The sequence below is a fragment of the Bos javanicus genome, chromosome 4 (genome assembly GCF_032452875.1).
Source record: "Bos javanicus breed banteng chromosome 4, ARS-OSU_banteng_1.0, whole genome shotgun sequence".
In the NCBI taxonomy this organism is placed as follows: Eukaryota; Metazoa; Chordata; class Mammalia; order Artiodactyla; family Bovidae; genus Bos; species Bos javanicus.
The window spans coordinates 100109109-100131436 of NC_083871.1; the positions used below are offsets into that span (position 1 = coordinate 100109109).

A 22328-nucleotide genomic window follows, 5' to 3' on the forward strand; every position below is an offset into this window, starting at 1 on the left:
GACACAGTCATATCAGTAGTTCACCTTCAGGACTCTTTCCATTTTTTCAGACAAAACATTTTCTTAAGGAAATTTTACACATTGCTTCAGAAATATAAGACAAATTCCATTAATATGAGGCATCAAAAGTAGTCTAACAATTAGAAAGTTGAATGGTAGTTACCAGGGGCCAGGAGGAGAGGGAAAAGTGGAATGTTGTTTCATAGGTATTGTTTTTGCAACATGAATAAGTCCTAGAGATCTTTCACACAGCAGTGTGCATGTAGCTAAATGTTCTGTACTGTATTCCTAGAAATGGTTCGGTTCGAATGGTAAATTTCATATGACATGTTTTATAACCACAATAAAAAAAAAAAGAAAGACATTAAAATGGGTTAGGGAAGTAAGGAGCACCATTTTACAAGCATTTAATTTTAGATCCGTGCCCTGCTTCCCAGGTGGCACTAACGGTAAAGAATTTGCCTGCCAATGCAGGAGACACAAGAGACGCGGATTCGATCCCTGGGTCCAGAAGATCTCCTGGAGGAGGGCATGGCAACCCACTCCAGTATTCTTGCCTGGAGAGGAGCCTGGTGGGCTGCAGTCCATGAAGTCTCAAAGAGTCAGACACAACTGAAGAGACTTAACATGCATGCATGCCCTGCACATGCCCCTGAAATATCTTCTGATTCACTACTTATGTGATTCTCCTTTAGTTAGATTCCAGGTGAGAGGACACAGCAATGGAAGTTTCAGCCTATAGATGTTTTTCAGTGTCCTTGAGGGAGGACACCAGAGGTAGCCATGAGAATGCCAACTATAGAAGAAACTTCCAAGATTTTTAGATGCTGCAGTTACCCAGCATCTAGAAATGGCAGAAGGGTTCCATTGAGTCCAGGCAAGTTTCCACTGATGTCACACTCGGAATTATTCTTTGAGTGAATATGACAAATGTGTCTGGTTGTGACTGTAGTGTGTAGTGTGGCATTCATGAGACAAAATGGGAGAGTCCACTGCTGTCCAGGCTACTCCTTTACTGCTCTCCAGGCAAAGAGTCACGATTTGGGGTGGTGGTGTTGAGAAGAATATTTGATTTTGTTTATGAATGAAGTCATTGCTGTAAAACTCTTTGTGGGTAAACAATTTGTATTAAGACTAAAATAGTGTTTCAATGTCTACTATAACTGGCTTCACTGGTGGCTCAGTGGTAAAGCATCCACCTGAAATGCAGGAGCTGCAGGAGATGTGGGTTTGATCCTTGGGTTGGGAAGATCCCCTGAAAGAAGGCATGGCAACCCACTTCAGTATTCTTGCCTGGATAATCCCGTGGACAGAGGAGCCTGCAGGGTTACTGTCTATAGGGTCGCAAAGAGTCAGACACGACTGAAATGACTGAACACGCACACATCTAGTAACAAAAATGAAAATTTCATTTGTCTTTAAAAAGGTTGTGTCCTTCTTGTTCCTTTTTTTTTTTTTCAGTTGACTGCCACATAAGTTTGGACCCGATTTATCAGTACAAAAGTGCCTTTAATTTATTTGTGGCAGGGTGAATGAATGAACTGCCACTGCTATCACCAGTCCTGAGAACAACCCTCTCCTATTCAGGGATCTCCTGCCCTTGGGAGCAGCTGTGTGTCCTCACATGGTGCTCAGGGCACCAAGTGTGGGCCTTTCTGCTTGGTGACTAGAGGAAAGCTCTTAGATCCGTTCTCATAGGCATGGAGCCCCAGAGCAGATGCAGGACTGACTGTCAGATTAGTACGCAGTGTCCAGGGACTGAGGCCTCAGCTGACCCCCTCCCCAACCCTCATGCAGGCAAAGCCCCAACGCTGAAGGTAGGCTGTGAGGCTAATCTAAGTTTTGGGCAATGCCTAACTTGTCTGTACCTTTGTTTTGCCTTTGTTTTAATCAGACAGCAATCCCTGAAGGTGGAGAAGGCAATGGCACCCCACTCCAGTACTCTTGCCTGGAAAATCCCATGGACAGAGGAGCCTGGTAGGCTGCAGTCCGTGGGGTTGCTAAGAGTCAGACACAACTGAACGACTTCACTTTCATGCATTGGAGAAGGAAATGGCAACCCACTCCAGTGTTCTTGCCTGGAGAATCCCAGGGACAGGGGAGCCTGGTGGGCTTCCGTCTATGGAGTCACAGAGTTGGACACGACTGTAGTGACTTAGCAGACTTAGCAGCAATCCCTGAAGGAGACAGTGAGCATCAGAGAGCCAGGCAGAGACAGTGAGAGGTTAGCCAGAAGAAATCAAGACGTGCCTTGAGGAATGGATATAGGGATATCAGAATCGGACCCAAAGACAGAGCATCAGAGACACCGATGACCACAAAGAGACAAGTGGAGTGATGATGTCAAAGAGAACATGTGATCTTAGAAAGAAATTGAATGGAAAGGTATATATCAGAATCTGTATCTGGGGGGTGTACAAAATGTATAACTGGGGAATGAGAACGAGAGACTGGCTGGTTAGTCTTCTGAGCCTGAGAGTGAGGATGCAAAATGAGACTTTTCTTTGATGATAAATACATATTTCTTCATCCTGATATTTCTTCAAAAGATCCTGCAGCTTGTACTGCTAGGTAGGCTCCCTTATTCAAAGATTTTAAAGAAGTCGAGACCAGCTTTCATCATCACTAAACAACAATTGTTAAAAACCCATTTCAGAATCAGATTTAGCTCAGTGAGTCCTCGCTTATTCAAAGATTAGACTTCTTGCAATTTTAGCCTCTTGAACCCAGTCGTAAACCTTGGAGAAGCTGGAAACATCTCTGAGCTCGTGAGGAATCTTAATTAGAATTGAGGTGATTTACTCCTGGCAGGGACCTTCTTGGATTAACTCTTCTTTAACATAGAATGCTAAAAAGACTTGCAATCTTATCTTTCAGGCCATGGCCAGTTAGAAAGAACAAATTGCAAAGGTCAAGTTATGTTGGTAGCAGAGGAAAGTGCACTCTTACAGCCTGACTCTGAGGAAGGCTGCAGAAATATACCAGATTCAGAGTTAACAAAGCCTGGGAACTTTCAGGGTTGATACAAGCAGTCCAGCAGACTGGACAATGCAGGTGCAGGTGTCCCCCCGTAACATTTCATAGTTAAATGACGGTGGAAATTTTAGAAGTAGAGGGATCTTAGATCTTATCTAACTCCTACTCTAGGATGTCTCCAAGATACTAAATAAAAATGCAAGGCATTTCATATGTATAGTTTAAAATATATCAAGTGAATAATTCTGAAATGAAAGATTTGGCATTTGAAGGGCTAACATTTTGTCATCTGAAAATCACTTTTATTTGGTGCACTTAATTCTCTGAGGCTGCTCAATAATTGTAGCATTAGAATAGACAGACCAGGGCATGGGTGCCACCTCTCTTGTCAGGATGACCCTCTCTGCATTAGCTTGGCTTCTCTGTTCAAAAGGCAAGGCATTACAGTAGCATTTCTGTGGGCCTCCTCCATATTTCTCTGCTAAATTAGACCAGCCTTCAGGAAAGAAGAAGCTTGGTATATAAGTCATAACTGATTTTCTGACTGATTCTTCTTGGGGGCTTTTGAAAAAGTTGAGAAGTAGGCCCTTGGTTAACAATATATTTATTTGGCTATGGCTCTAGTTTCTTTAGAGCTTCCCAGGTGGTGCTAGCAGTAAAGAGCCCGCCTGCCAATGCAGGAGACACAGGAAAGGCGGGTTCGATCCCTGGGTCGGGAAGATCCTCTGAAGGAGGGCATGGCAACCCACTCCAGCATTCTTGCCTGGAGAATCCCATGGACATAGAAGCCTGGAAAGTGACAGTCCATGGGATCACAGAGTCGGACAAGACTAAAGCGACTTGGCGCGCACTTGCGCGCGCACACACACACACACACACACACTAGTTTCTTTTTATCTTATTACAGAACTTTGGAAAGACGTTCATTCAATCCAGCACCCTCAACTCTTAGGACCAAAGAAATTTGTACCCCCCCACCACCTTCCCGTCATGTCCAAACTTTTATGATGTCTCTCCTGTCTCTTTCCTCACTCCTGGGTGTTTGTGTCATGGGCAGTCAGTGTTAAAGCATATGTTATACTGCTGCAATTCGCCAGGCCAACCATTCACCCTCTGGAGGCATCTTGAATTACCATCGCAGCCCTTTTTTTCCATCTCAGGTCACATTATGGTATAAATCACAATCTTTCGCTTATCAAGAAGTTACAAGGGGCAAAGAGCAGCAGGATTCCTTATTTGATCTCTGCAGCTCTGAGTTGGCAGTGTGTGTTCTGTGGCTGGTCTCTGTAAATGGAGTAGAGAATGAGGAATTTCTGGATTACTGTATGCCGGTCCCCGCTCCGTGGCCCTGGAGCAGGCCAGTCCCTCAGGGAGATGCTCTAGGACCTGAGGACCGCATCAAGTCATGCCTCAAGGCACGGAATAGGCTGAGGAGGGACTGGGCCCAGACGTCCTTCTGATACCCTTGGGACAAGGCCGTGCGGTAAGCCGTGTAGGCTAGGGTCAGCGCTGTCCTTTCGAAGTCCTCTTTCTTGAGGATGCCCAGGCGGCTGGAAAGGTTGGCACTCAGCCGCCGGATGTCGGGGATGCTCTTGGGGATCACGTCATTGCAGACGGCACGGAAATCCGAGGCCTTCCGCAGGGAGGCCAGCTCCTCGTCCTTGATGGAGATCTTCAGGTCAGGGCTGATCTCAAGTTCGGCCAGCAGGAACTGGGGAGAAACACGGGATGTGGAAAGGCATGAGGCACCCATGGTTATTGAGGACATAGCATCACCAGATTCATGATTACATGTGTTCATGTAAGGGAGGTGGCTCACAAAGAGCTTCGGAATCAAGAGACCTGGGTCCCGGGTCTGACTTTCCCACTGTGTAACCTTGGATGAGTTACTTTACTTCTCTCAGCCTCATTGTATCCCTCTGTGACATGGTTAAGAACACTTCACTGGGATAGTGTGAGGAGTAAATAGGACAAATACGGGCGGCGTCTAACACTGAGCCTGCTTCAATCCACTGTTAAGTGACTGTTGTTTCCAGTGTCCCAAGTCACCCCCTTCTCTCCTTTCTCCCTCCCGCCAACAAAACTCTTCTGCAGCACAAACTGACTGTTTTGGATACTTTAAAATCAAAATCTGGGAATTTGAAGGATACAGAGAATTGTGCTAGGAATTAAGTGGGTTACAGAGATCTGTCCTCGTTTCTTACCTGTTCTTTAAGGGTAGGGGTAAGGTCTGTCATTTGCTCTGTGTCAGGCTCGTATCAGGAATCTAATAAGTCCTGACTCTTCCCTCTGTCTCTGGCTTTCCTCAGCTCTGACCCATTTTCCATGCTACTGTCTGTTATCTTCCTAAAGCAGATCTGTTCCTCAGACTCCCATGTTCATGTCTTGGCAAAGGCTGTGCATTTTCCAGTTTGTTCCCCGAGGCAGGGTTTGAAATCTGCTGCCTGGCTCAGCCACGTGGCTGCGGCAGGCTGTCTCCTTCTCAGCCAGACAGTTCTGGTCTTTGAGGACCTCAAGGCAGAAGGGGGACTTGGGTGAACACTGGAGCCCTTTATTTAACAGCTGAGGAGACTACGGTCCAGAGAGACGTGGTGGCTTATGTAAGGTTACGTGGCCGACGGGTGGCAGAAGCAGAACTAAAGCTCAGATCTCGAGCCTGCATTTTCACCCCTAAACCAAACCACGGGGCCTTGGGAAATTCACCGTGGTCGGGAGGAGAAGTGGGGTCGTGGTGCCAGAGGTGTGAGAGGCAGAGGAAGAGAGCCTTTGGGGTGGCCCCAGACTTGAAAATGGGGCTCTCCCTGTGTGAGGTTACCGAGACTTGGCTCCGCTCAGACAACAGGTGTGGCATTGTCTGGGCGCTGCTGACCCATCCTGGCTTAAAGCCCTGGCCGGGGCAGACTGCCCTGTTCTGCTGCTTGGGTGCTGGTAGGGGCACCTCTGAGCCCAGTCTAAATCTCTAATTTTGCCTCCACTGAATTCCTAATGTTGTCCATCCCTGGGATGACAGGTGGGACAGGAGAGAGGAGTACGAAGACCACTTGCCTTTGAGGTGGGCAGGCTTCTGGGACCTCCACACACAAGTCTAGTCTGGTTCCCCAGGCAGCAGAGGCCACTCACTGTCAGGGGCTCAGGTCACTCCTCCAAAAACCACAGAGAAGAAGCAATGCCTTCTCCGTGACTTGGGTTGCTCATTCTGCCCTCTGCCTACCTCATAGAGCAGTTCTACTTCCTCCAGGGAGCTCTGCAGGACGGGGTTCAAGGGCAGCGCTGAGGATCTCTTTGGCCGGTAGGCGGCAGGGAAGAGCACGGCTGCAAGAAATTAAGAGTGAGCTTGAGAGCTTGCTGTGTGCACTGGCTTTTCCCCGCAGGTGAACTCCAAGGTCAGCCAGCCATTCCTGAAAGTGACTCCGAGTGGCGGTGGATGCAGAGGGGGAGAGGTGACAGACCGCCCTGCTGTGTCCCAGAGAGTCCCAGGCATATCAGAGGTTACTATTTCACACCAATAATTTCAAACCTGGCTTCTTATCAGAATCATTTCAGAAAGTTTTGAAAACTATGTATGTCTAAGGAGTATGAATCCCCACGGGCCTTTATGTTAGAACAAAAACATTTATAGTAGTTAAGACATAGAAGCAACCTAAGTGTTCATTGACAGATGAATGGATAAAGAAGTGGTACATATACATAAACAATGGGATGTTACTCAGATATCAAAAAGAATGAAGTAATGCCATTTGCAGCAACATGGGTGCAACTAGAGATGATCATGCTAAGGGAAGGAAGTCAGAGGAAAACATACATGATATTGCTTATATGTGGAATCTAAAATAAAATGAAACTTATTTACAAAATGGAAATAGACTCACAGACATAGAAAACAAACTGATGGTTACCAAAGGTGGAGGGGAGGGGTAAATTAGGCATTTGGGATTAGTAGAGGCACACTATTATATATAGAATAGATAAGCAACAAGGACCTACTGGATAGCACAGGGAACTATACCCAATATCTTGTAATAACATGTAATGGAAAAGGATCTAGAAAAAGAATCTTGATACATATAACTGAGTCGCTTGGCTGTACACCTGAAACTAACACATTAGAAATCAACTATATTTCAATACAAATAAAAAAAGAGATGAGCAAACCGTTGACCACCCCCCACCCCCACCCCCAATTCAACAAACAGCTCCCTAATACTACTGTTCCCTACTAACATTGCACATTTCAGCACTTCATCAGAATGAAGTGTACTGGTTTATGTTTATTGACAACCATTTGAATCAGACTCAGACTTCTGCCTTACTCCCCTGCCACCTGGAGTAGGGCTGCCAAGAATCGAGGCACAGGTGACAACGTGTAGGAAGAGAGCTGCACAGACCCTGACACTGGCTCTGGGGGTGTGTGGCGCCAAGGGCTTGACTCAGAAACACATTGGATATAAAATCAGTGACTTGACACAGAAGTTCCTCAGTGGCTGCATAGAGATGGAGTAGCTGGGAGAAGATGGGCGAACTGCTAGAGGCAGAGAGGACCAAGAATGAGGAGCTGACAGAGGACATGAGAAAGAGAAGACAGAATATTATAGGAATTGTTGTTTCTGTTTAGTCACTAAGTTGTGTCCAACTCTTTGTGACCCCATGGATTACAGCCTGCCAGGCTCCTTTGTCCATGGGATTTCCCAGGCAAGAATACTGGAGTGTGTTGCCATTTCCTTCTCCAGGGGATCTGACTGACCCAGGGATCGAACCCAAGTTTCCCGCATTGGCAGGTGAATCCTTTACCACTGAGCCACACGAGAAGCCCACTGTAGGAATAGTCATTAGAAACTGCACTTCTCCTGGATCCATCAGGCTAGAAGCAGGTGGCCCCATCCATCCCCTTAGCCCCTCCATGTCCCAAGACACGGTGCAGAAAGGATTGGCAAGCCCACTGCCAGATGTAAGAAAAATGGGACACTTCTTTGAGACACTTGGTTGTGATCTACCAGAAAACTGGGCGAGTAGCTATAAAAACGGGTGAGACTTCAAGGGAAGGTTAATCCCCTGAAGCTGTGCAAAACACAATTTGCATAATTATACACTATTGCTCTGTTTCTTGAATATGGTGACCTTGGGCCATCAGCGAAGGGTCCAGTGATGTCCAGAGTACAATGTTGAAGAAGGGAACTGCAGAAGCATTTAGAAGGATTTCTATCAGAAGTGATAACAGTGAAACATCTTTAATGTAAAGGACATTTCCTGAAAAGCTCACTGGTAGGATCCCAACCTCGTGGAAAAACTGCCTGGCTGTAGAACTGCTGTAATACTGCCGTCTCTGTAATCCATTTATTATCTAGCCCACAAGTTCCTCAGGGGCTTGGATAAATATGCTTTTTCAGATTTCTGTCTGCCTGGCGGAGAACCTGGCAGGCTTTCAGGGTGCACACAAGATGCAGATGTTGCAGACTGGATCCTTACATTGAAGGGGACCTGGACGGGCAGAGGGACAGCCCTACTTCCCGAGACCACCTTGGGGGACAGAGCCTATGAACTCCAGAACAGTAGTTCCTCGCCCAGAATTTTAGCAGAATTTGTTCTCTTTGCCAGAAAAGTGCCCCTTTCCCACAGAAGCATAGATTTTAGGGCTGGAGTGAGCCTCTGCTCACTTGCGGCCTCTGCCTGTGGAGCTGAAGAGGACAAGGCATCTACTCCACGTGTTAGCAAGCTTGACCCCACGTGAGAGTCACCCAGGGTACCCGGAGAAGTTCTGATTGAAGTGACTAGGGTGTGATTGGGATAGTCAACTTTTTGAAAGCTTTCTAGGTGCTTCGAATGGCAGCCTGGGTTGAGAATCAGAGGGTGCTTGACGGAAGGCTGTGTAGAAGGAGCTGGCCAGGCTGAGTGGCCACTCCAAGTTCTCAACTTTGACCATGCCTTAGAATCACCTGGGAACTTTAAAGGCCTAAATGCCCAAAATTACCTCCCAGGCCAGTTCTCAGGCATCTCTGGGGTGGATGGATGTAGGCTTCGGGACTCCTGACAGCTCCCAGGTGTTACAAAAGACAGGCAGGGTCCGTAACCACTGGGTTATCCAGACCCACTGCCAAGCAGCGGGTGCGCTGCTAGAGTTGAGAGCTGCTTCCCATCTGACAGGGCCTTATGCGGGCATCTGAAGAGGTGAAAGAGACATCCTAAAGGAAATCAGTCCTGAATATTCATTGGAAGGACTGATGCTGAAGCTGAAACTCCAATACGTTGGCCACCTGATGCGAAGAACTCACTCATTTGAAAAGACCCTGATGCTGGGAAAGATTGAAGGCGGGAGAAGGGGACAACAGAGGATGAGATGGTTGGATGGCATCACCGACTCAATGGACATGAGTTTGAGTAAACTCCGGGAATTGGTGATGGACAGGGAGGCCTGACGTGCTGTGGTCCATGGGGTCGCAAAGAGTCAGACACGACTGAGCAACTGAACTGAACTGAAGAGACCGAGACCCTTGTGTTCTCGGATACAGAGATGGAGACACAAGGAGGGCTGTACTTTCCTTGGGGGGAGGAGGAACAGATGTGGGCTATGTCTTCTTCTGACCATGAAACCCCTTTTCGAGGATCTGAGAGCAACTTCTTTATGTCTTCTTTGTGATTGTGAAATGAAAGGTCTTGTTCTCTTTAAAAAAATAAAAAATCACTCAGCAGCAGGGGAAGGGCAGAGAAGGGAACAAGGTCCCAGCATGAGCCCTAAAGTTATTCAGACCTGCACTTTCTTCACTCAATTATTTCCCCGGGAACAGTCACTTCCTTTAAGGTGCAGACTCGCTGGTGGACCACTAATTCTCAAGAGTTGGGAAGAAAAGGCTTCCTGATGAAAGCTGTGTTTAATAATGGAAACATTGTTTCCAGTAGCCCTTGTTCTTAAAGTTTTTAAAATAATAACAGTTTGGGGAAGATTGTTAGAAATAAGGTCAGCCTCTGGCCTGGGGCTGGTTATTGCTTTAGAAAGTCTGTGTGGGGAGCACAGGAATCTCAAAGATGGCCCCTCCCCGCCTCCTCCCATGCCCTACTTCTGCACATACCCCTCAGGCTGCTGTGGCTGTTTGACGGTGCGTGTGGGGCAGGGGGCTTTTTGTACCTTGTGAGGTAAGTGTTCACATTCCATTTTATAGATGAAGAAACTTGGAGGCTAAGAAACTTGCCTTCGGCCACCCAACTGGTTTGTAATAAGGACTGAGATTAAAATCCAGGTTTCATGGGCTTCAAAACCCAACACTGCTATATTTAAAATAGATAACCAAGAAGGACCTATTGTATAGCACAGGGAGCTCTGCTCACTACTCGGTAAGAACCTAAATAGGAAAAAAAAGTTGAAGAATAGATACATGTATATGTATAACTGAATGACTTTGCTGTATACCTGAAACCGATAAAACACTGTTAATCAACTCTACTCAATACAAACTAAAAATTAATAATAACAAAGCAAAACCAAAAACCAGGTGAACAAAAACTCCTCCAATCTCACTGACAGGGTGTGTACGTGTGTTCGTTCGTGTGTGTGTGTTGTCTGTGTTAGTTGCTCAATCATGTCTGACTCTTTTCAACCCCATGGATTGTAGGCCGCCAGGCTCCTCCATCCATGGAATTCTCCAGGCAAGAATACTGGAGTGGGTAGCCATTCCCTTCTCCAGGGCATCTTCTGACCCAGGGATTGAACCCAGGTCTCCTGCATTACAGGCAGATCCTGGTCTGAGTCACCAGGGAGGTCCTACAGGAAGTACACTTGTAGTTAATTAGAAATGAATGAATGCATATGGTGTAAAACATACTCTTAAATGAATCACACATGTTTTTAAAACAGATCTCTAACTTTGATTTATAATGTGTTATGCAAAGTTATTTTATTTCCTTGGGCTCCAAAATCACTGCAAACAGCGACACAGTCATGGATTTAAAAGACGCTCCCTGGAAGAAAAGCTGTGACAGACCTAGGCAGCATATTCAAAAACAGAGACATCACTTTGCCAACAAAGGTATGTATAGTCAAAGCTGTGGCTTTTCCAGTAGTCATGTACAGATGTGAGTTGGATCATAAAGAAGGCTGAGTGCCAAAGAAGTGATGCTTTTGAACTGTGGTGTTGGAGAAGACTCTTGAGAGTCCCTTGGACTGCAAGGAGATCAACCTAATCAATCCTAAAATAAATCAGTCCTGAATATTCACTGAAGGACTGATGCTGAAGCTCCAATACATTGGCCACCTGATGTGAAGAGCTGACTCATTGGAAAAGATCCTTATCCTGGGAGACATTGAAGGCAGGAGGAGAAGTGGGTGGCAGAGGATGAGATGGTTAGATGGCATCACTGACTCAATGGACATGGATTTGAGCAAACTCCTGGAAATAGTAAAGGACAGGGAAGCCTGGTGTGCTACAGTCCATGCGGTCTCAAAGAGTCAGACACGACTGAGCGATTGAACAACAACATTCTCAAGAGGGGTCTGAAATGCTGCCTAACCGTTACTCACATTTCCTGATTCCTTTCACTCTATTTCAGCATGAAATAGATGATTCCACACCTCCTCCTTTCTCCTGATACCAGTTACCCACCTCTTGCCTGGATCCTCTGACTTCCCTTCTGTTATTGTTTCCCTGCTCTCATCTAGAGCCTTGGATCAGGTCTCCAATAAAGACTCACTCACCTTTCTACCTTTCTCTCGCACATCATTAGTTTTCCCTTCTCTACTGAGTTTTCAAATTGGCATGAAAACACATTGCTGCTTGCTGCTGCTTAAAAAAAAATCCTCTCCTGCTGGCCGCTCTTACTCCTCATCCATCTCTTCGTATTGCTGACTCCTGGCTTCAGCCTGTGTCAGGATGCGAGACTCCTCTCTCCTCACCACCCTGACTTCCGTACTGATCGTCTGCTTTGTATTTCCAGGTCAGATTTCTAGATACCCAACTGCCTATGGGAATCTCCTTTTGGATTTGTAATAGTTGTCTTTCCAGATGCCTGACCCAATGCCAGTCCCCACCACCCCTCGCACCTGTTCCTCCTCTCCTGCTTTGTCTGCTGTCTTTCCATCTCTCCCAGCTGCTCAAGCCCAAACCTGGGAGTCATGAGTCATCCTTGCCTTTTCTCATCTTTCACATTTCACACCCAACGAATCAGCAAATCTTGTTGGCTTTACCTTCAAAACATACCTGGGATCTGGCTACTTCTTACCACATCCCTGCTAACCTCCAGGTGTCTAAACCATGAACATTTCTCCTAATAGTGCTTCTGCTTCCATCCTTGGCTGCCATCAGCATCCTCACTGCATTCCTTTTTTTGACCATGCCACACAAGGAGGGATCTTAGTTTGCCTGCCAGGCATAAAACTCATGCTCCCTGCAATGGAAGCACGGAGTCTTAACCACTGGAAGGAAGTCCATCCACCTCACTGTATTCTTAACAAAGCAACTAGAGCAATTCTGTGAAAACATAGGTTCCATGATATCAATCTTCTGCCGGGGAACTTCTGTGACTTCTCATCTCCCTGAGAGTAGAAGTCAAAGATCTTCAGATGTAGGAAATGGCAGCTCACTCCTGTATTCTTACCTGGAAAACTCCATGGACAGAAGAGCCTGGTGGGCTTCTGTCCATGGGGTTGCAAAGAGTCGGACATGACTAAGCACCTGAGCACACATAAATACATGTATTCTTTTCCATTATAGGTTATATAAGATGTTGAATATAGTTCCCTGTGCTATACAGTAAGTCCTTATTTTTATCTGTTTTATATATAGTAGTTTGTATCTGCAGAGAAGGTAATGGCACCCCACTCCAGTACTCTTGCCTGGAAAATCCCATGGGAGGAGGAGCCTGGTGGGCTGCAGTCCATGGGGTCACTAAGAGTCGGACACGACTGAGTGACTTCACTTTCACTTTTCACTTTCACGCATTGGAGAAGGAAATGGCAACCCACTCCAGTGTTCTTGCCTGGAGAATCTCAGGGACGGGGGAGCCTGGTGGGCTGCCGTCTATGGGGTCGCACAGAGTCGGACACGACTGAAGTGACTTGGCAGCAGCAGCAGCAGTTTGTATCTGCTAATCCCAAATTTTTAATTCATCCCTCTCCCACCCGTTTTCTCCTTTAGTAACTGCATGTTTGTCTTCTGTGTCTGTTTCTGTTTTGTAAACAAGTTCATTTGTAGCATATTTTAGATTTCACATATAAGTGGTATCATATGATATCTGTCTTCCTCTGTCTGACTTCACTTACTACAATAACCTCTAATTCCACCCATGTTGCTGCAAATGGCATTATTTCATTTTTATGGCTGAGTAGTATTCCATTGTATATCGGTAGCATATCTTCTTTATCCATTTTCTGTCAATGGACATCTAGGTTGCTTCCGTGTCTTGGCTATTGTGAATAGTGCCGCTATGAACATTGAGGTGCGTGTATTTTTTGCAGCTAAAGTTTTCTTCAGATATGTTCTCAGAGGTGGGATTGCTGGATCATATGGTAGCTCTATTTTTAATTTTTTGAGGAACCTCCATACTGTTCTCCATAGTGGCTGCACTAACTTACATTCCTACCAACAGCAAAGAAAGGCTCCCTTTTCTTCACACCAGAGAAGCTACTTTTAATTATTTCAGTCAAGACTGGCACCTGCCTTGCTCTCTATGCCTTAGCTCCTTCAAGCTTTCTTGCCCAGACCTGCAGGCGGAAGCCTGCCTAAACAGGAGAGCCTATTTTTGCTTTGAGCCTGGTCTTCTTGTTGACTTTTATAACGTGTGACAGAAATCTCTTCTTCCCTCCCGTCTCTCAAATAGGTTAAAAAAGCAAACAAACAGAACGGTATTAAGACTGTGGCTTCTGTGTAACTGTGTACAGCATCTGTGCCAAAGACCTTGTTGGGAAGGACTCAAATTTCTCATCAATCAGTTGAAGCGACTCTATGGAAACAGCCATGGATGTGGAAAGGAAAAGCCCTCATTTATAAAAGATCTTTTGCCAAATCCTACTGATGTCATTTACTTTTTGGCTCCTGGGCCAGCCCTTCAGGCAGCAGTCCCCAAACTTTTTGGTACCACGGATTGGTTTCGTGGAAGACAATTTTTTCATGGACTGGGGCGGGGGATGGTTTCAAGATGATTCAAGTGTGTTACATTTATTGTGCACTTTATTTCTATTATTACATCGGCTCCACCTCAGATCATCAGGCATTAGATGGGGGGCAGAGGGTGGCTGGGAAACCTTGCCTTCAGAAACACAGTGCTATTCTGAAGAAGCCAGAATCTTAGTCCCTGTGCTGGGTGTCTTCCTGGAGCGCCTCTGAAAGGGCTGCTGTGAGTTGGCTCCCCTTGGCCAGAATATGCCACCACCCAAGGGGAGCCCCACCGCCCAGGGGGAGCCCCATCGCCCAAGTGGAGTCAGGGAATGCTGGGAGCACCTGGAAGGGATGGAGAGGCGTGGATGAGGACAGCAAGGCTCTGCTGCTAGAAATTGAGCGCAGGAGTGAGGTCGAGCTCTAGGCTTTCAACGGAGGGATCTGGGGGCGTGTTAACTTCTTCCCTTCCTCCAGTTTTCCTACCTGTTAGTGTTCAGAATAACAGCTGCTTAAATGCAGTGATATGCAGCAAACGAAGTGGCTACTTGGTCATGCTGGACCAGTGAGTCAGTCCCTACCTGGGGCCCTTCCCTCCACAGAACATTCATGATTGAAAATCCACAAAACACTGAACTGGACAGCTGAAAAGGACACCGAAGAGCCACCTTCCTTATGAAACTACTTTAACAAGAAATAACATGTATATGGAATAAAAATTAAATATTTATAGGAATTCATGCATGTATTTCTTTCTGTTTTTTAAGACTGGCTAGGTTCCCTGCAGTCCCTCAAGTGATGCGCCGGCAGGACAGGGTGGGATGAGGACTTGGGCCAGGTGTGTCCACTTCCAGGAGGCCTCGCTAACCACAGGTGAGCCATTTAGTCTCAATCCAGTCGGTGAGGCTGGAGCAGCCACCTCCCAGGGCGGAATCCTAGAGAGCGTGTCTGAGGGAGAGGCGGGGAGAATGGTAGGGGAAAAAAGATGTCCTGCCGCAGGGTGTATTCCTGTTGGGTTTATTTCTCCACTTTCACCCGAGGGGCCAGGCGGAGGGGGAGGGTGGAGGCTGGGGTGGTGCTGCGGGACGGGTGGAGGAGGACTTTGTAGGGAGAAGTCGCCCTCCGACTCTTTCCATAGGGGATTCTTCTAAATTAGGCCTGGCGGTGGAGGTGGGGGTGGGCTTGGGGTAAGGATGAAGGTGAAAGAGACTGTTCATGTGTTTGGAAAAATTGGTTTTCTTCGGGTGTGACTCCCATTCCATCTTAAAAAAATGACAACTGTGGATTATTTTCATGATTAGACAAAATGTTAAAAATGAATTTTAAAAAATCAACCGCATGGAAGACTTGATGATGGTTGGAAGGGCTCCCATATCATTTGTTGGCTCTGAACGCTGACATGAACCGCTAATCCAACACTTAGTATCAGCGGGCTCATGGAGGCCTCTATTTCAGCTGTGTTGGCTTTGTGTCTTTACATAGATTGTTATCGATATGGGGGTGGGGGGGTGCAGACCTTCCCCAGGGAAGAGTGAGTTAGAGGGCCGGAGCAACTGCTCTCTGGATGTTGCTGTAGAACCTGTAGGTTTTCTGTTGAGAACCTCACACTTTCTTTAATTAAATTTTTTTAAGTGGTAGGTAATAGTTGACCTTGATATAGCTCCTCATTATCTAGGAAGCGTTTTATTTACATATTTGAATATGACCCTCACATGACAACGCAATGAGGGTCACTTTTTGTTATTATGTTATGTTGTTATTAACATTAATATTATGTTATTATGTTATAACATATGTTATAATATGTTATGTGTTCATGAACTAAAGCTCAGAGAGGTCAAGAGACTTGCCAGACATCACACAGCCAATTAGAGGCAGAACTTTTTTGAGTTCCTTGCAGTTCATGATGCAGCTATATTGTATTTACAAGACTCGTAAAAAAAAAAATCAAATCATCTCATTTGGCTTTCTAACAGCCTGTGTGTTAGGAAGAGTGGATATTATCATCCTTTTTTAATAGGCAAATTAAGGTAGGCCCAGTGTCACACAGGGGTAAATGACAGAACACAACACCAAGGTCTCTTTGCTCTGTGCTTCCAAGTGTTGCCCCCCAAATTTGTGCACATGATGAGCAGGGAAGTGTGTGTGTGTGGGTGATGTTTACCAGAAAAAAAAAAAAAGGGGGAAATGCTTCATTAATTATTTGTCCCTGCTGTTGCTGCTAAGTTGCTTCAGTCGTGTCCGACTCTGTACGACCCCATAGACAAGAATCATTTCACAGCCCAGTATAGAGAACTGACAAGTCCCTAATCTCAGGTTTACAAGTGAGGGAGTAAGAACCCTAATAAGTGCCTTGACTCTTGCTTTTCCCCATATCAGATCCACCTGCTCCATGCTGCTCCGTGCCCCAGCTGGCCCCTTCTTCCTTCCCTGACTCTCTCCTTGAGAACCAGAGGGGGCTCATCCCCTTGCTGTTGTGCCATCTTCACCCCACTTTGGATCTCTGGGAATACCAGCGAACCTGACTTCTTTTTCCAGTTCTTTCCAGGACAGAGATCTCACTGACTTTAGGCAGCAGAAAGATTTCAGTTCAGATCGGCATGCAGTGGTCAGCGTGATGGGCCCCTCGTTTCCTAAGTGATAAACCTTAGTTGACCAGAGGTGCTGCCAGTGTCTGCCCACGGGAACCAGAAAAAGATGCCAGGCCAGCTCTGAGGAGCCGCGTCCCGAGGGGAAGGAAGTCGGCCGTGGGGAGAAGCCTTGCTGGGCTTCTTCCTTTCCAGGGGAGCCTGGCCGGGGTGGGAGCAGCCAGGCAGACACGAGGTTGCTGAGGGGATTACTATTCCTCTTCTGTTGCTGGGCCAGCTGTCTCCAGCTGGAAAGGTGTGACCACTCCTGCTCAGGAAGCAGTGTGGAGCCCTCCACGTGGACACGCCACGTCCCCAGGGAGCAGAACTCTGGCCGGCGAGCACCCCCATTGCCATCATATTAGCATCAGCCCTGGGCACCTGCTCTCCCCATGCCCTGCCCAGCTGGCAGCCTGGAGGGCACTTGCAGGAGTCTGTCCACATTCTACAAAACAAAGATGACCTTCTCCCCGGCCTGTCAGGGAGGGATGCTCTCTGCACTCTCCACCTCAATCCCATTTTCTCAGTGGCTTTGATTTTTTGGGGTGTCATTTCCCCCATCACCTTCTAACACCTTCTAGCCTGTTGAGAAGCATAAAGCATTTGATAGAGAGGAGATCAAAGGAGGGCACAGGGCTTCTAATTTCCTTCTGTTCCCTCCACCCCTCAAGATTCCTAATGATATTCAAGAAAGAATCATAAGCATCAAACAAATAAAGGAAAGACAACTCACCCCTGGTCCACCTGTGAGACAGAGTGGCCTGAGCATCGGAATACAGCAGCAGAAGCAGCAATGTCTTCCAACACATCTTTTCCTCCAAAAAGGGAGACGTCGCCCTCGAACCCAAGGGGACCCCAGGAGCCACAGGTATGCCTGTCCTGGTCCTCCCAGGCCAGTGGTGAGGTTCTTACCACCCCTCCGTCTTCAGATGTGCAGAGACGCCCTCTCCTGCCTCCCAAGGGTAGAGTGGTTGTTACTCCTGGGGAGGACAGGAGTGGGACCTCTGTTACTCCTACTCTCCCTGGGATTGGGGCACTGGGCTTCCACAGAGAGACTCTGTTTTTGAGCACATCTGGAGTGACTCACGGGGCATGTGATCTCTTTGGCAGTGGGGCGGATAAATATAATTTCTGTTCTTGAGTTCCATGTGTTGGATGCACCCACTGGAATTTTTCTTTAACAAACAGACTCGCGGAACTTGTTAGAGAGCCCGGCAAAGAGCTGGCTGCTGTCCCTGTACATACACACACACACACACACACACACACACTCACATCAGCGCCAGGGACGAGAGCTACAGCGAGAGCTGGGAGACTTGCCTGGCAGACAGCAGGACCCACTGGACCCAGAGCTGCCTTCAGAACAGCAGAGTCATTGTGGAGTCTGGGCTGAGCGTCCCCTGTTACCCTTCTGTGGAGCTAGCCCTCGTGAGAAGCAGGAGAGAGCTGCTGTGGTGTGTAGGTATTGTGTGGGCAGGTGATGATCCAGGGGCCCACAGGTGACCCCGTTTGCATTCATGACACCTTGATTTCTGGACTGTCTAGACATGGTGCCAAACCACTTTGATTCTCCCAAGCAAACTAGTAGTTTTTTTCCATGATCATACTTTTGGCATTTGATTAATTTTTATTGAGATATACTTGACATATAACATCGTGTAAGTAAGTTTGAGGTGTACAACGCGTTGAATTCTTTCCCCCCCGCCCTTTAGTTTCACTGGGTCTTCACTGCTGTGTGGGCTTTCTCTAGTTGCGGTGAGTTGGGGCTACTCTTTGTTGCGGTGCCTGGTCTTCTCACTGCGGTGGCTTTTCTTGTTGTGGAGCACAGGCTCAGTGGCTGTGACACACGGGCTTTGGTTAACCTCAGCATGTGGAATCTTCCTGATCAGCCTGGATCAGGGATTGAGCCCATGTCCCTTGCATTGGCAAGTGGGTTACCTAGTCACCGTACCACCAGGGAAGTCCTCCAACATGTTGATTCGATATGCTTCTCTTTTGCAACATGATTTCCACCATAGCCTTAGCGAACAACTCCATTACATCACCGAATCATCGTTTCTTTTTTTGTGGTGAGAACATTTAAGATCTGTGACCAGTAAAAAAAATTGTTTTTTTAGTTTATTTTTGGCTGTGCTGGGCCTTGCTCGTTGCACAAAGGCTTTCTCTAGTTGTGGTGCATGGGCTTAATGGCCCTGCCCCACGTGGGATCTTCCCAGACTGGGGATCGAACTGGCGTCTCCTGCTTTGCAGGCTGATTCTTAACCACTGGACCACCAGGGAAACTCTCCATGACCATTTGGAAAGTTCTGCCACAGACACCTTGATTTTGCCCAGTACCACGTTCTTACCTTCTCTGAAATTACAGATGTGTGATGCAAAAGCCTGCAGGACATTTATTTTTTTTTAAGAAACTGTATTTATTTATTTTTAATTGATTGATGATTGCTTTACAGCATTGGCTTGATTTCTGCCACACATCAACATGAATTAGCCATAGGTGTAGCTGATCTCACCCCATGGGTTTCCAAGCTGTGGAGGTGGTGCCCACGGTGAATGGGCGACTGGAGAGGACACCCCTTTGTTTTAATCAGAAGTGCTTTTAAAAAAAATCTGTTAGAGGAAGTTGCTTGAAAAAGGAAACGTGGCTCTATAACTTTGGAAAAACACTGGTCTTTCTAACATTCAGACTAGCTATTGTGTGCTTTGTTCTGGGCTCGGTGCTAAGTGCTCTTCTTGGGTTTATTGATTTAATGCTCGCAGCAGACTGTGAGGTCAATATAGAACTGCCCTATCCAATGGAAATAGAATTTGAAAAACAAATGTAATTCAAAATGTTCCAGTAGTCATGCTGAGAAAGTACATAGGAAATCAATTGTCATAATACATTTTATTTAACCCAATATATCTAAAATATTACCATTTCTATGTGTAATAAACACAAGTTTAAGAAGATATTTTATATTCCTTTCTTTTACACCAAGTCTTTGAAAGCCAGTGTATATTTCACACTTGTGTCACATCTCCGTTCAGCTCAGTCACATTTCGAGTAACAGTTCACATATGGCCAGAGGCTACTGCATCGGGCAGTGCAGGGCTGGAAGGTAAGAGGCAGATAACTGTGCTCACCGTGACATACATTACATCCCAGAACTGATTTATCTTATAACTGAAAGTTTGTACCTTGTGACCACCTTCACCCATTACTCCCCTCTCCCCCAGCTCTGGCAACACCAGTCTGTTTTCTGTTTCTGTGACTTTGGCTTTTTTAGATTCCACGTACAAGTGAGATCATATGGTATTTGTCATTCTTTGACATTTCACGTAGCATAGTATCCTCAAGGTCCACCCATGGTGAGGCAAATGGCATGATTTCCTTCTTTTTAATGGCCGAATAGCATTCCACTGTGTATATGCACACCACATTTTCTTTATCCATCTGTTTGTTGATTGCCACTTAGGTTGTTTCTATGGTTACTGTAAATCATGCTGCAGTGAGCATGGGGTGCAGACATCTTTTTGAGATGGTGATTTCATTTCTTCAGATATATCCCCAGAAATGGGATTGCTGGATCCTATGGTAGTTCTATTTTTAACTGTTTGAGGATCCTCCAAACTGTTTTCTGTAGTGGCTGAACCACTTTTTATTTCCACCAACTCAGGCTACCTTTTCTCTACATTCTCATCAATACTTTTGATCACTTGTCTCTTTGATGATGACCATTGTAACAGATATGAAGTGATATCTTATGGTTTTGATTTCCATTTCCCTGACAGTTAGTGATGTTGAGCACCTTTTCATGGATCTGTTGGTCATTTGTACTTCTTTGGGAAAAGATCTATTTATTTCCTCTGCCCATTTTTTAATCAGGTTGTTTGTTTTTTCACTATTGAGTTGTATGGATTCTTTATATATTGTGAATATTAACCCCTTATCAGATACACTATTTGCAAATACCTTCTCCAGCTCATTCTGTAGATTTCCTTTTATTGATGGTTTCCTTTGCTGTTCAGTGTACATGCTTTTTAAATCTGCAAAACTTGCCCAATGGATCTGGCACAGACTGGGTGCTCTGAAGTTGCCCATTGAATATTTGTTGATTGATGCTGAAGCTGAAAAAGCTTCCACTCCTCCCATTGTCTTGCCAAGAGGACTTCTGTAAGCGAGGAGGTTGCTGAGGAGGGAAGATGAACAGGAACTGGCCTGGGCCCCGGGAAACCACAACAGGAATCATGATCTTGGCCTCCAGTCCTGGACTTTCTCATCTGCAGATGGGACTCATCAAATGATCACCTACTATCACTAGGATGAGGATTAGCTTTTGGACCTGGGCTGGGAACAAATGAGTTTATAACGCTTTTGATTCTGTAAGATGATGAGCCAGGCCTTCCCTCCCACCACTTCGCCCAGCAGCAGGAGGTGAACGTGCACAATTTCTCCAGGAGCCTGACCGAAGTCTTGGGAAATCTTGGCCTAACGCACTGATTTTTTTCTCTTTCCATGCGTTTCTGGTTCTTGCTGCCATTGCATGCACATCTGTTAAGCCTGGCAAGTGAATGCAAACACTGCCTTTTATAACAACACAGTAAACCTACAACAGTGGAATTTCCCAGAGCTATCGATTATGTATAAAAAACCTTTTTTTGAGGGGGAGGGATGTTTTACTAAAAACAACAGTGTTCACGTGCATTCTCACCTCTGAATTCCCACTGCATTTACCTGTGTGTCTCTCATCAGCAGCATTTTCCAATGTAGTGATATCTACTGTTTACTAAGTTCTGACCATACACTTTATTTTATTTCATTCAATTTTCACAGTAATTCTGTTCAGTGGATACTGTAATAGCATCCATTTTACACATGGAAAACTGCAGCTTAAAAAGGATAAATCACACAATATCTGCAAGGCAGACGCTTCCATATACTACCTACTAGGGTAGGGGCGGAGCAAAACAAACACCATTAAAGCAGCTTCTGTATGTTGGAAGCATGATCAGTAGATGGAATACTGGGTGGGACCCACTAATAGTGATGGTTGTGTGTGTGTGTGTGTGTGGAAATTCTGTTCATTTTGAGGGCTTCTGACTCCAGCACAGAAGTGGCACAGTCTACCCACATATGGTTGTCATGTACTCATTCATTTATCTACTTTTAAAGCATCTCCTCTATGCCAGGCAATAGATATCGCAAACCAAGTTAGACATGGACCCTACCATCAAGAATCTTCATTCTGGTGGGCGAAGTAGCTCCACAGAGATTTAGAGCATGTGATGTTAGATTTAATGATGGAAGAGCCTATGGTAGGAAATGAGAGGGGAGGGGTGTCAAGGAAGGCTTCTTGGAGGGGTTGACACCTGAATTAAGATTTTAGGCCTGAGTTGGATTTAATTAGATTGTGGGAGAGGGTATGGTGAAGGATGAGACAACCTGAAAAATGGCACAAAGAGGGAGAGATGATGGGATGTGTACAAATAAATAAAAGTGGCTTGGCCTTGTTGGAAGATCGAGGATGAACAGAGCAAGCAGGTTGGTGGGAAGGAGAGCCCTGTGTGTGACACCTGGACTGTACCCTCCTGGGAGGGAAGCATCAGGGAGGGCCACCTTCAGGGAAGTGGGATGGCTTGTTTTCTATGGGTGGATTTGCCAGAGTAG

The 22328-nt window shown here is 46.1% G+C and overlaps 1 protein-coding gene across 1 annotated transcript; it reads right to left on the reverse strand.

Annotated features, from left to right (window-relative positions):
* Nucleotides 1-1391: 1391 nt before the first annotated feature.
* FAM180A (family with sequence similarity 180 member A) lies at nt 1392-17733 on the reverse strand. The gene is made up of 3 exons (XM_061414822.1): nt 17412-17733; nt 6188-6288; nt 1392-4687 (listed from the first exon to the last, which is right to left on the reverse strand). Exons 1-3 carry the CDS (start codon nt 17485-17487, stop codon nt 4343-4345), a joined length of 522 nt encoding a protein of 173 aa, XP_061270806.1. The 5' UTR covers nt 17488-17733; the 3' UTR covers nt 1392-4342.
* Between the last annotated feature and the right edge of the window lie 4595 nt (nt 17734-22328).